A 13,401-nucleotide genomic window follows, 5' to 3' on the forward strand; every position below is an offset into this window, starting at 1 on the left:
CTGCTGGGTTGTTTCTGTTCCCTCCTCCTCCCTACCTTCCAGTGAGAATGGTGTCAGCTGCTGAGGGGAGGACACAGAGTTCTGACTGCTTCCTGCAGCAGCCATGATCAACTATGCTTTTCCAGGAGGAAGGCTAATAGGGAAAGAAGCCAATCAGAGGGGATTTTGCCCTAGGCAATAGTAAAACTGTGCACTCCACAGCGACCCAATGAACTTTTTAGAAATTTAATTTCCTGGGTTTGCAGCCCATTGCACTTCAAGCACTTCCTATCTTCTAACCACCCAAATAGAGTAGGAAGAGAATATTTTGTTACCTTGAATGTCATCATTGAAAGTGCAGTATTTGTTACGATACTTATTCAGGAGGCGGAATGCATTGGCATTAGCAAAATCCTCAAACTGAATAAGGCAATTCATGCCATACCTAGAAATACAAAGGAAATGTAAATTTAAAAATAGGAAACAATCCAATATTGCACATATAAAATTGTTAGCCCTTGAAAGCAGATTTTGGATAAGAGTATAATAAAAACTATACATAAAGTCATGAGCTCCTGTCCTATATTGTATTATTGTACTCATACACTTTACTTGGAAGGAAGATTTTGGACTATTCACACACCTTACTGGGTTCTAAATTAACTAACTGTACAGGAAAAAAGGCCTAGGTTGCAGACATCTCTACAGAAACCTTTACGGAATGTGTACCAGTAGTCAAGTAAAGGGAAAAAAATAGGACTCAGAAGGAATGGGATGAAAAATATATTCTAATGCCATTATGCAAATCAATAGGATGCCCGCAGAATATTCTCAGTTTTGGTCATCCTGTCTCAAAGAGAAAGGAGCAGATATTGAGGGAATTTAGACACAGGTGACAAAATGATTAGAAACATAAAAAAGTAACTACAGAAGCATTGGCCATGGCTCAATAGTTAAAGTTGAGATTAATTTTATACTTAAAGCAGGGTTTTAACCTCTTTGGTATGTATGAAAAAGCAGCATATCTTATCCAAAGTTGCAGTATCTATTGTTTGAGTGTACAATGAATTTACAGTAAATTAACAAGTAAATAGTTAATTAGTTCATGTTAAAATTAATTAAAAATGCATCATTTCAGGAATGTATCTTCAAATCATTAGAAATACTGCATGGTAGCATTCTCTTTGCATTTCTTGTTTAGCGATCATGTGTGATATTTCTAATAATTTTTTAAAACCAAGGAAATTCCCAGACAAAACCAAAACAAAACAAGAACAAAATACCCCCCCCACACACAGTAAGACGCAATTAAGGCTGAGAGTACAATCAATAACTTAAGTGTAAAAAAAAACACCATGGGGATAGGGAAACACCAAGAGCTACAAATGTAGGAATTTCAGACTTAAGGCTAACACTAACTCCACCCCCCCGCCATTTTAAAGGTATGGAAATGCACAGCTAAGACACTTAAACAACCTTAACTCTACCTGTAATAACAAGAGGGGAAACATGTGTAAAAAAATCTGTCTTTAAAATCATTTTAATCTAATTTGCAATCACACACACTATAATGCCTTAATCATAATCATATGATTATCGAATGGTATCAGTACCATGCCACTATCTACACTGAACAACAGGAAGGCAAAATCTCAGATCCCCTGTTCAAAAGCACATACCCCAACTGCCTGAGCTAAAGGAGAGTCTTCTTAGCTGTTAGCAGTATAGACCCAAGATATACAGTCAAGCAGTTCTGATTCCATACAGAAGAGGAAAGTGGTAAACATGCCCAGTGGTCCCCAACGTGGCATTTACGTGCGCCTGCCTAGTGCCCAGCAGGGGAGAGAAGCTGTGGCCCCGCGCCTGCCGGGGACAGAGAACTCCGGGGCTGCAGGCTGCGGGCGCAGGTGTTCTCGGTCCCTGGCAGGCGCGGGGCCGTGGCTTAAGCCGGAGAGAAGCTGCAGCCCCGTGCCTGCCGGGGACAGAGAACTCCGGGGCTGCAGGCTGTGGGCGCCAGTGTTCTCGGTCCCCGGCAGGCGCGGGGCCCGCCTAGTGCCCAGCAGGGGAGAGAAGCCAGGGCCCCGCGCCTGCTGGGGACAGAGTACTCCGGGGCTGTGGGCGCTGGTGTTCTCTGTCCTCGCGGCTTCTCTCCAGCTTCTCTCTTCTCTCTGGATTCATATATTATGTCATATTAAATATGATTTTTTTTGTATTATTTCATGTAGAAATACAAAATAAGCCTTGAAAAATTGTTGGCGCCCGCCACACTCTTCTGAAAACATGAATGTGCTACTGGCCACAAAAAGGTTGGGGACCACTGCACTAGCCTGTTCATTACAATATTTAACTCTTGTCTAAGGTGTATGTGCAATTTTCCTTCAAAACTCAGGTGTATTAGGCAAACTAAATTGAGCAAAACTGTAAGATAAAAAACAAAAGCAAAGCATTGTTGTGACCATATTTATCTCTATAGAAAAACATACATTTACAGCCATATTACAATTAGCCAGAGCAGAAAGGACTCCATTGACAATAATCCCTGCTGAACATACATCTTCAGATTTTATGGGAAATGCTGGAGCTATTTGGAACATTAATTAGAGGCCAATGCTTAAAAGGAAAATCTGTTGGTCAGTAATTTGATACAGTAAATCATGACTGAATCCAAACAACCACTTCACTATCACCAAGATGGCCTAGTGGTTGGATGAGAGCAGCTGTTGGATGAAGAACAGCTGGTTGATGCTGAACCAGAAAGACAGAGGTAATGCTGGTGAACAGAGGAAAGTACTTTGAAGAACTTGTAGTCATGGTGCAGCGTCCATTAGTTGAAGATACACAACCACAACTGGTCAATTCAGTCAGTAGTACTCTTGGATTTCTTGCTGATGCTGAACTCTCACATAACAAATCTGCAAACAACACTTTTTACCATCTCTGCTTGGCTAGGAAATGCCATCCCATCCTGGCAGATGAAGACCTGGCTTCAGTTATTCATGCCTTCATCATCTCTCTGCTGGATTACAGCAATGCAATATACCTCGGCATGAAGGCTTCAGCACTTAGGAAACTCCAACGAGTTCAGAACTGTCTTCCTCAGCAACAAAGGCTACTGCAAACATATCAAACCTGTCCTCTGCTCTCTACAATGGCTTCCCATAGAATCAAGTTCAAAGTCTCAGTCCTTATCTTTAATGCGCTGCATGGCCTGGGCCCAGGATATCTAAAGATCGTCTAAAGCATTTGGATGAAGACCATGGTTGACAATTGCATTCCTCTGGCAAAATGAAACTCTCAAGAATAAGAGTAAAGCTTGTCTGTACAGGAGACAGAATTTTTTTGGGGGGTGGTCAAACTGTACGAAGAATTTGCCAGAAATGAAGGACCATCACAAACCTCACCATCTTCTGCTCCAAATGCAAGATGTATTTATTTAACTTTGCCTTTTCTTACATAAACACGCAGCAACAGGTATATTTATATTTTTTTTAAAAACCACACCCTATCAAAACAAGATATTCCACACTGTACATGGTTCTTTGTCTAGGGATAAGATGAGAACACAAACATGTGATAGATGTGTAGTCACGTTGATTAATGCACTACTGGAAGGCACTCAGATACTTCATGATGAGCACAGTACAAAAATGTATATATACACCTCTACCCCGATATAAAATGCGACCCGATATAACACGAATTCTGATATAATGCGGTAAAGCAGTGCTCCGGGGGGGCGGGGCTGCGCACTCCGGCGGATCAAAGCAAGTTCGATATAACGCGGTTTCACCTATAACGCGGTAAGATTTTTTTGCTCCCGAGGACAGCATTATATCGAGGTAAAGGTGTATATATAATAGAATAGAGTCCTCTTCAATGGAAGAACCACGGCAAGGCATTCAGTATATCTATAGAACCTCAAAAATAAAGTTTTTACTGTAGAGTGGTTTCTGATTGATTGCATGTTAATTTTTTCAACTTTTTTTTAGCATTGTCAATGAATTATGGTCACCCAGGAATCTGACTGGTACAGACTCCATTTATTCTAACAAGTGATATAATCAGTGAAGAGACTTTAAGTGCAATATACTTTATACCAGGAAGATCAGACTAAGACTTTAGTTAGAATAATTTACCATTACCACTGACATCAAAATATTTTTTTATGCTAACAAACATCCATGTTAATATTTTTCTCTACTCATATGTTTGTTTTAAAATAGTCATGCAACAATGGTTCTGTATTTAAGGCACTGGGATTGGCTGGGTCCTAAACCTTACTCTGCCACTAACACCTCGTATAACCTTTGTAAGCTACTGCATCCTCACTCGTAAAACAGAGATTAAATCCATTAATGTTTATGAGGTGCTTGAACAATATGGTGATGTAGGCGATTGAATATCCTACAATCAAATGATAACTAAGTATTTTATTAAAAATTAGAGATGGGCCAAAGCTGCATGACTCAGATCCAGATCCAAAACTTCCCCAAATGTCAGTGTTACTCAGATCCAGGCTTTTGGCTCAGGCCCTTATAAAGTTGCGTGATAGCCATGAAACTTAGATATACATGCAAACTTTCCCAAAGGTGGAGGTGCTCAGAGTCAGGATTTAGGTTTGAATTAAAAATTTGAAAAAAATCAAATATATTGTAAATTTTGGCAAGTCCTTTGGCAAGCCTTTAGTGATTTCTTCAATGTTTGAAATTCCATGAGAGTCTGGAATAAAAACTAAACTAATGAACTGCTCAGAGATTCTCTTTTTATGGTGCTGTATTGTCTCACTAGCTACCTGATCCTGCCCCTTCCAAAGTCAAAAATAAAACTCCGGGAGGCTGAAAATGTAATCTTAGCTGTTTTAGTTATTCAACTGTTTTTTCAGTGTTACAATTCAGCGCTCCCATTGTGACTGTTCTATGGTCTATCAAAGAGCAATCTCAAGTTACTTTTCATTTTATACTCATTTAAAAAAAGATGAACCTAGATTTGAGACAGATGATCTAATTGAGATTCTTTTTCTTTTCAAAATCTTCACGTCTTGTTTAGAGACTTGGCACTGTGACACTTCTTTTTTGAATATTGAACAGACTGATTGGTCAAGTGGCTGCATAGACTATATCAGAAATAAAAACAGTGAATCAACAGAAATCCTGTCTTCCCTCTGGAAATGGTAAATGGCATTATTCTTCATGACACTTTTTCAGCTTCTAAAGGTTTGTATTGTACATTGGCCTCTTAAAATACTGAGAGATCCCAAGTAAGTGAGCCCATATTCTTATAAGCTTATATTCTTATTAGCTGTTAAAGTATAACATCATGGGTACTTAATTAAATGATTAATTAATCCTGTTATGAAAAGATATTTATAAAATACATTATATAGTAAATCTTTCTATCTAGCTTAAACAATTCAGATCTGTGCTTGTTATGTGTATGTTGTGTTGTTTCCTGAAAAGCACACTCTTTGAACAATTAAAAATTATTGATAATAGAATAATAGCAGTTCTTCCTTTTCTTTGCTAGTCAATAATTTTACTTTGAATGCTTGAAAAGTGTTAGAAAAAGCTCAGCATTGAGGTTTTCACTCCATGAATACATGATATAACACTGATTCAAAAAAAGTCAAAGTTTTGTAAGAGTTCTGTAAGAGTTGTTTAAAGAAAATATAAATATTTGGCTGCACTTCAGTAGTGTGTGGGTTAAAATTAAATGTCAGAATGAAAGGTGCTATATTATAAACATGATTCTTAATAATTACTATTATTAATAGGATCACATTTCCCAAAAAGCTTGAACTGAATTTCTAAATTTGTGCATGAAATATTTTTGTGGGCTAACGTTCAGATTTATGCCTACAAATGGAAACTGCCTGTGAGAAGCAGGTACTTAGAGGTTTCCATTTACTTTCACAAATCACTCTCTGCACTTACTATACAAATATCAAGGCAGCATTTTGAAATTTGTTCCATAATAGTTAGAGTTTTTGTTTAAATAGGTTTACTATATGACAAGAATAGGCACAGTGCAAATGTTCACTGCCAAGATACAACTCCTCCATCCCCAAATAAGGATGGGTAATGGAAACACTACAGTCCATTAGCTGTGGGGGGGGGGGGAGGGGGGAGGGGAATAAGGGGCTTTTTAGTGATAATTTTAAATGAAATACTTTGTACTAATGTTTCAATTTTATTTACATTTTTGGGTCTAACAGAATGTTTCTTAATTCTTCTACAATAAGGCCTCAACTGAACGAGGTACTTAAGTATGTGAGAATTCCCACTGAAAGCAATAGCACTGATCATGCACTTAAAGTGCCTAGTTCCTTGTTGAATTAAGGCCCAAGTGATTTATAGCAACTGATATTCCTTTCTGAAAAGGATTTTTCTAATACATTTTGCCAGATCTTAAAAATGTCAGATGTGTTTAGCAGTTCAGAACAAGAAATCCTAATTTAATTTGGTTATACTTGTGTTGGTTTCGAACTCTTCTCTTTAAATATAAATGATGCAATTGGACAGTGCAATTAGTCTGAAGCCTGGGGCAGCACATCTGCTCTTTCGAGTAGCTACTTATGGTATAATGAACAGATGGAAACATCTGAACTCCCACAGCTGATAGATTTCACCCTGACTGTTAAAATCCAGCACATAATGATTTGTTGGAAGCATCAAACAGAAGTTTTGTGAAGGAAATTCTTCAGGTATTACACAAATTATGGAGTATATTTAATATTTGATGCTCTTAGGAAACACTTCATCTTAAATAACAGAACTTTGTGGTGGATTTTTTTACTGCATCAAAATGTCAAGACATCCTATTTATTTGCAACACAAATTACATTTTGAAATAAACAGAGTGTTGTCTAATGGTTAGGCCAGATAAATGAAAGAAGTAAACCTCAGTTCTATTTCCATCACTGTCTTAGCCTCTATTTCTGTAATGCTGTCTGACAAAAAATTCACTGCAACCTCTCCGTATTCAATTTCCCCATGTGTAAAATAGGAATGATAAAACGTAATCACTTTTGTAGTATGTGCTGAAATCCCCTGATATAAATGTGAAGTATAGTACTTATTTGATACAACATACCATTCACAGTTCCAGTTTTACTTAAGTTAGACATTTGAATAAGAACCAAATGGTCTGTCTCAATAATGGGATTTGTTGAAAATGAAGTTTTAAGTGGAGCAGGTTTGTTTTTCAGAATTTCAGTGCCAGAAGTACTTGCATTAACTTAATATCTTTTTGAACTAATTTAGACCATCCATACCATAGTTATGATGAAAGAGCAATATTGGACAAAATAATCACATTAGACAAGCACAAAATATAGGGATAAACAACCATGACTACTTAGAAAAAAATAACTAGAGGTAGTTTGGCTACCCATTATATATATTTTACTAGCGTCTTTTCTCTCCTTAGAAAAAACAAGGACAATTTGTTTTGCAAGTTCATTTGTCTCTCTTACCTTGGAATTCTGTGATTCCATCAGTTCTATGATGGGCCTCACTTAGGCCCTGATCCTATGTGGTACTGAGTGCTTTCAACTCACACTGAGTATGTCTAACACTGTACCTAACACATGCTTCCCCATCTGAGCTGCTGCCTGTGCTACTCCCGACTACACTGCTATTGTGAGCTAGTAGGTATGCCAACTTTCTAATTGCAGAAAACCGAACACCCCTCCCCCAACGCTCTGCTCCTGCCCACCCTTTCTCTGAGACCCCAACCCCTCCCTCCGTTGTTCGCTCTCCCCCACCCTGGCTCACTTGCTCATTTTCACCAGGCTGGGGCAGAGGGTTGGGGTGAGGGAGTGGGTGAGGGCTGTGGCTGGGCGTGCGGGCTCTGGGGTGTGGGCTGGGGATGAGGGGTTTGGAGTGCAGGAGGGGGTTCTGGGCTGGGGGCAAGGGATTTGGAGTGCGGGGGAGGCTCCGAGCTGGGGCAGGGTGTTGGGGCACGGGAGGGGGTGAGGGATGCAGGCAGAGCTTACCTGAGGCGGCTCCCAGGAAATGGTGGCATGTCCCTCTGGTTCCTAGGCAGAGGGGCCAGGGGCCTCCACGCGCTGCCCCTGCCTGCAGGCGCCACCCCCGCAGCTCCCATTGGCTTTAGTTCCCAGCCAATGGGAGCCGCAGACCTGGTGCTCGGGCAGCACGTGGAGCCCCTGTGGCTACCCCCGAGCCGGAGGGACATGCTGGCTGCTTCCCAGGAGCCACACGGACCTGGGCAGGGAGCCTGTCTTAGCTCCACTGTGCCACCAACTGGACTTTTAACGGCCCAGTCAGCACCACCGCCAGGGTCCCTTTTCGACCAGGTATTCCGGCAACCCTATTGAGAAGAGCTAGCACATGTCTGTCTATCCTAGCTAGGAAGCATGCTCCCAGCTGCATTGTAGACATACCCACCAAGTCAAAGTCAAATTAAATTGAAGGTGGCCAGCACTTTGCAGGATTGGGTCCTAAGAGTAGACTGTTGCACTGGTAAGTAATTCCATAGCAGTTCCCCAGTGACCTTTGCTAAATGTTAATGATCACTTCAATTGAGTATGAAAATTCAGCCCTTCAGAATAAAGTGACTACTGCATTGCTGTAGAAATACTTAACAACACATTCCCTTCAAGAAAGATTTACTTCAATGGAGAATTGTTAAATCAGACAAAATCTTGAGGCTGCAGGAAGAAGGGGGGGGGGGGGGAGAGTGCTGTATTTAAGACTATCCTTTTCAAGAAAGAAAATTCCAATGGTCACATGATAGCTTCTAGCTTTTTGCAAAATTCCCCCATACCTCCAGAACAGACTTTGTTTGTTATTAAAATAATTATAATAGTATCCAACATATTATTTAGCCCTTCATTCAGGATGATTCCAAAGTGCTTTATAAATTATATACTGTGCATAAAGGAATCAATCCACCCACTTCCTGGGATGAAATATAGCAGCTGTTTAATAAGACAAGTTTAGGACAGGGAATAATGAATACCTTATCCAAATGCATTTACAGGAAGAATTTTAGGTAGACAGAATGCAATTAAGCAAACTGAAATTTCATCAGGATAGCTGGGCTAACTCTGTGAACTCTTATTCTTGTGACAAGTGTCATGAGGACTATCCAACCCTAATATTCTATGATGTCATTAACATGTGATTATACGGATTTAAATTTTATGTCTCATTCAAAAGACAAATGTGACTGATTCTCCTGCCTTACACCTTACATAATCATTTACAGCTGTGTAAAACACTATCGTATCAGATTTCACCACTCATTAGCATCAGTGGTAGCATTTTGCACCCGCTTCACACTTTGGATAATCATTTACACCTTTGCAATGTGTAAAGCAGTGGAGAATCAGGCCCAACATCTCCAACACCATTGTATCTCCTACCATTACATTGGTGTTCAGCCTTGAGTCATGAGAGTGCCATCTACTGAATCATCTAAACCACCTCCTCTAGAAGCAAGAGGCCTTGTCCACACAGTAAGCTAAGGTGTGAATTTAAAGCTCACTAGCTTCTCCCCACTAACTCTTTGTGTGGGCACACTTACTGCACACTAAGTGCTTGTCTACATTACTCGCTAGATCGACGGGCAGCAATCTATCCAGCAGGGGTCGATTTATCGCATCTAGTCTAGACGCGATAAATCGACCGCCGAGCGCTCTCCCGTCGACTCCGATACTCCACCAGAGCGAGAGGCGCTGGGGAGTCGACGGGGAAGCGTCAGCTGTCGACTTACCACAGTGAAGACACCGCGGTAAATAGATCTAAGTACGTCGACTTCAGCTATATTATTCACGTAGCTGAAGTTGCATAACTTAGATCAATCCCCTCCCCACCCCCCAATGTAGACTAGGCCTAAGAGTGCCCTCAAACAATTTAGCTTAGCAAACTTCCAAAGTACATTAAGGAAATGCACACAAAGGCACTATTAAGTCTGGTCTACACTACAAAGTTAAGTCTACGTAAGCTGCCTTGCATCAACTTAGTTGTACATGGGCCTACACTTAAAGTTTTCTCCCACTGATGTAAATGCCCCATTATAATGACATAGTAAAACCACCTCCCCAAGTGGAGCTGGGCTATGGTTAAGGCACGTAGGTCTACACAATGCGACTGTAGACACTGCTTTACCTATATGTGATATATGCCATCATGTGCCAGCAATGCCCCTCTGCCATGTACATTGGCCAAACCGGACAGTCTCTACTCAAAAGAATTAATGGACACAAATCTGACATCAGGAATCATAATACTCAAAAAGCAGTGGGAGAACACTTTAACCTGTCTGGCCATTCTATGACAGACCTGCGGGTGGCTATCTTAAAACAGAAAAACTTCAAAAACAGACTCCAACGAGAGACTGCTGAGCTGGAATTGATATGCAAACTAGACACAATCAACACAGGATTAAATAAAGACTGGGAATGGCTGAGCCATTACAAACATTGAATCTATCTCCCCTTGTAAGTATTTTCACACTTGCTTCTTATCAAACTGTCTGTACTGAGCCATCTTGATTATCACTTCAAAAGTTTTTTTTCTCTTACTTAACTGGCCTCTCAGAGTTGGTAAGACAACTCCCACCTGTTCATGCTCTCTGTATGTGTGTGTATATATATCTCCTCAATATATGTTTCACTCTATATGCATCCGAAGAAGTGGGTTGTAGCCCACGAAAGCTTATGCTCTAATAAATTTGTTAGTCTCTAAGGTGCCACAAGTACTCCTGTTCTTTTTGCGGATACAGACTAACACGGCTGCTACTCTGAAACCTGCTTTACCTATGTTGACCCTAACAGTCCTCCAGCTGCTATCCCACAATGACTGACACTGACGGCTTCAGTCACAATTATTAACTACACTGCCCAGGGGTCACAAACTGAAAGACCCCCTTTTAAAACCTCGCAAATTTTTGAAATGCCCTTTCCTGATTGTACAGCTGAATGAGCACACCTAGCCCCTCTCCACTGTTGTGTGCAACTGCCCAGCTGACCAAGCTGGCTATGTGCTCCAGACACGCTCCTGCTTGGAGTAGACAGGAGATATAATTTCCTGGGCCTGTGGGGAGAAGAGGCTATGCAGGCACAGCTCCGGACCAGTTATAGAAACATTGACACCTATAAGCAGATTGTTCAGGGAATGCAGAACAGGTACAACGGGGACCAGCAGCAGTGCCACTTGAAAGTCAAAGAACTGTGGCAGACACACCAGAAGGTCAACAATCAATCGTAATCGCAGACCTGCTGCTTTTACAAAGAGCTGCATGCTCTCCTTGGTGGAGATCTGACCATAACCCCGCATGCCTCTGTGGGTATGTCTGAGAAACCTGAGTCATAGGTCCCTGCCTTGAACAGCAAGGAGGAGGAGGTGGACAAGTAAGAGGAGAGGAAGACCATGGATAAACGGGTCCTGCTGAGCCGCAAGCCACAACCTGCTTTTGGCTCCACTGCAGCGCAGCCAGTCCCTGCAGTCAAGCATGGGCGAACCCGAAGCAGGAGAAGGGACCACTGGGAAGTATGTAAATAAATTACCCATTACTGTTGTGACTCCTCCAACTTATCGGGACACAGCTAATTTTCATGAATGTACTCATACTAGAAGAAGTAGAGGAACAACTCCTCAGTCCCCTGTAGAGTTAGGCAGGGGGAAGGGGCGTATGGAGTAGTTTGTTTATGTACACAAGGATATCCCTTGAATCCTCCTGAGAGATCACAGTGAAAATCCCATGGAGATACACTGCAACCCTTTCCCAAAAGTTTCTAGGAATGGCAGCCTTATTTCTTCTTCTGCTTTCCCATGCCATTTGGCGAACTTCGGCAGGTTCCATTACCTTAAACAGGCTGGTGGTATATGGGCCTGAGCGACTCTGGGATGCCAACAGCAGCTGTGCTCTCTCTGCCTGTGTTATCCTCAAGAGTGAGATATCAGCTAAAATCACCAACACGTGGAAAATGGTGCCACTATTCAGAGCCAGTGCCCTATACTCATAGTTTCATGCAACCAAGCAATTCCCTTCTTGTTTCCATCACCCTTGGAGGGTCATACTCACCATGGCTGGTTTTCTGAGTGGTGCCGTGCACAAGCACTCTGAAGCAGAAGGGCCAATCAGCTTGGGGTTTTGTTTAACACTGTAGGGGAGCAAGGGAAAGGGGGATTCCTGAATCTTAAGCTTGCTCTCTGTACATACTATACTGACAACAGCACCTCTCTGTGTTTTATCTGTAGCTGCAGCCATTTTGGTCTTGAGGTGCATACCCTCCACACCAGTGAAACGACTGACCCAGATAGATGAGGAGAAAAAAGGACGCAGGAAGACATGTTCAGCAAAATATTGCAAGCCAGTGCTACATCAGACCTTGAACAAAGGGCCTGGAGGGTGAATATTCAGACTGTATGGAGAAGGAAAGAGCAGAGAGGAGAAAGGCCCAGGAGTCCCATCAGGAAAAGGAGAGGGAGATGCACCAGGATATAATGGAGCTTCTCCGTCAGCAAATGCAGATGCTGCAGACTCTTATGGACTTTCAGGTTCAACAATACCGGGCTTGACTGCCACTGCAGTTGGTGGAGAACTGTAGCATAGTGCCTCCCTACACTCCCCGCCCTCTCCCCCAGCATTCCCCAGGGCCTGCAGGCCTATCTCTACCATTCCACACTGGGGGAAAGCATGGACAACCACAGCTTCATATACACTGACCTGTGAGAGGCATGGTTGATGTATGTGTAGCTACAATGAACATCAATGTTCCTTTCCCTTGTTTATCTATTAAGGTTCTGAAATTTTTTGAAGTTATAATGTATTTGCTATTATGTTCTTCAGATTGTTTTTTAGGTGCTCTTTTCATAACTGAATAAATCTCTTATTTTTAAAGTGATTCATCTTTATTAGTTTACAACACATGATGTACAGGTCTGTCTCATCTTACGCGGGGGTTCCGTTCCGCGGTTAGCGCGTAAAGCGAAAACCGTGTATAGCCAAAATTCCATTGAGTTCAATGGCGGGAAGAAATCGCTCGCACTACAGGTATAGTATTAAAATTGTTATTTTTCTTTTTTTTGTTTTTGTTTTTGCCGACCGTGTAAAGTTCAAATTGTGCATGTTAAATGTGCGTAAGATGCGACAGACCTGTATAATCCTGCTAGCAGTGAAAGTAATAGTCTTCTTGTACACTCCCACCCATAGGATCAGTGGCAAACAGTATACTGATCATAAATGTACAGCAAAGCCCCCGACAATCACAATCAATGACAGATGTGCAGCAAGCACCACACAATTCCTAACAGGCCCCACAAATGGCAGCAACAGGTTGAGCAGAGTACACCACAGCACATTACTGTGGTTCATGGTTAAAGTGTTCTTTTAAAGCCTCCCTAAGATGTTCAGTTCATCACTGAGCTCGTCTGTATCTGGCTGTCCAAACTCAGC

General features: G+C 41.6%; 1 protein-coding gene across 2 annotated transcripts in view; it reads right to left on the reverse strand.

The window, feature by feature from the left end:
• ME1 (malic enzyme 1) overlaps positions 1-13,401 on the reverse strand; it is a 358,560-nt gene that overhangs the window by 70,770 nt on the left and 274,389 nt on the right. For both annotated transcript variants that reach the window (XM_065400345.1, XM_065400346.1), the window contains exon 7: positions 315-424. In XM_065400345.1, the coding sequence (XP_065256417.1) occupies positions 315-424 (110 nt within the window). The remainder of the gene's footprint in view (positions 1-314; positions 425-13,401) is intronic.

Source organism: Emys orbicularis, chromosome 3 (assembly GCF_028017835.1).
Source record: "Emys orbicularis isolate rEmyOrb1 chromosome 3, rEmyOrb1.hap1, whole genome shotgun sequence".
Lineage (NCBI taxonomy): Eukaryota > Metazoa > Chordata > Testudines > Emydidae > Emys > Emys orbicularis.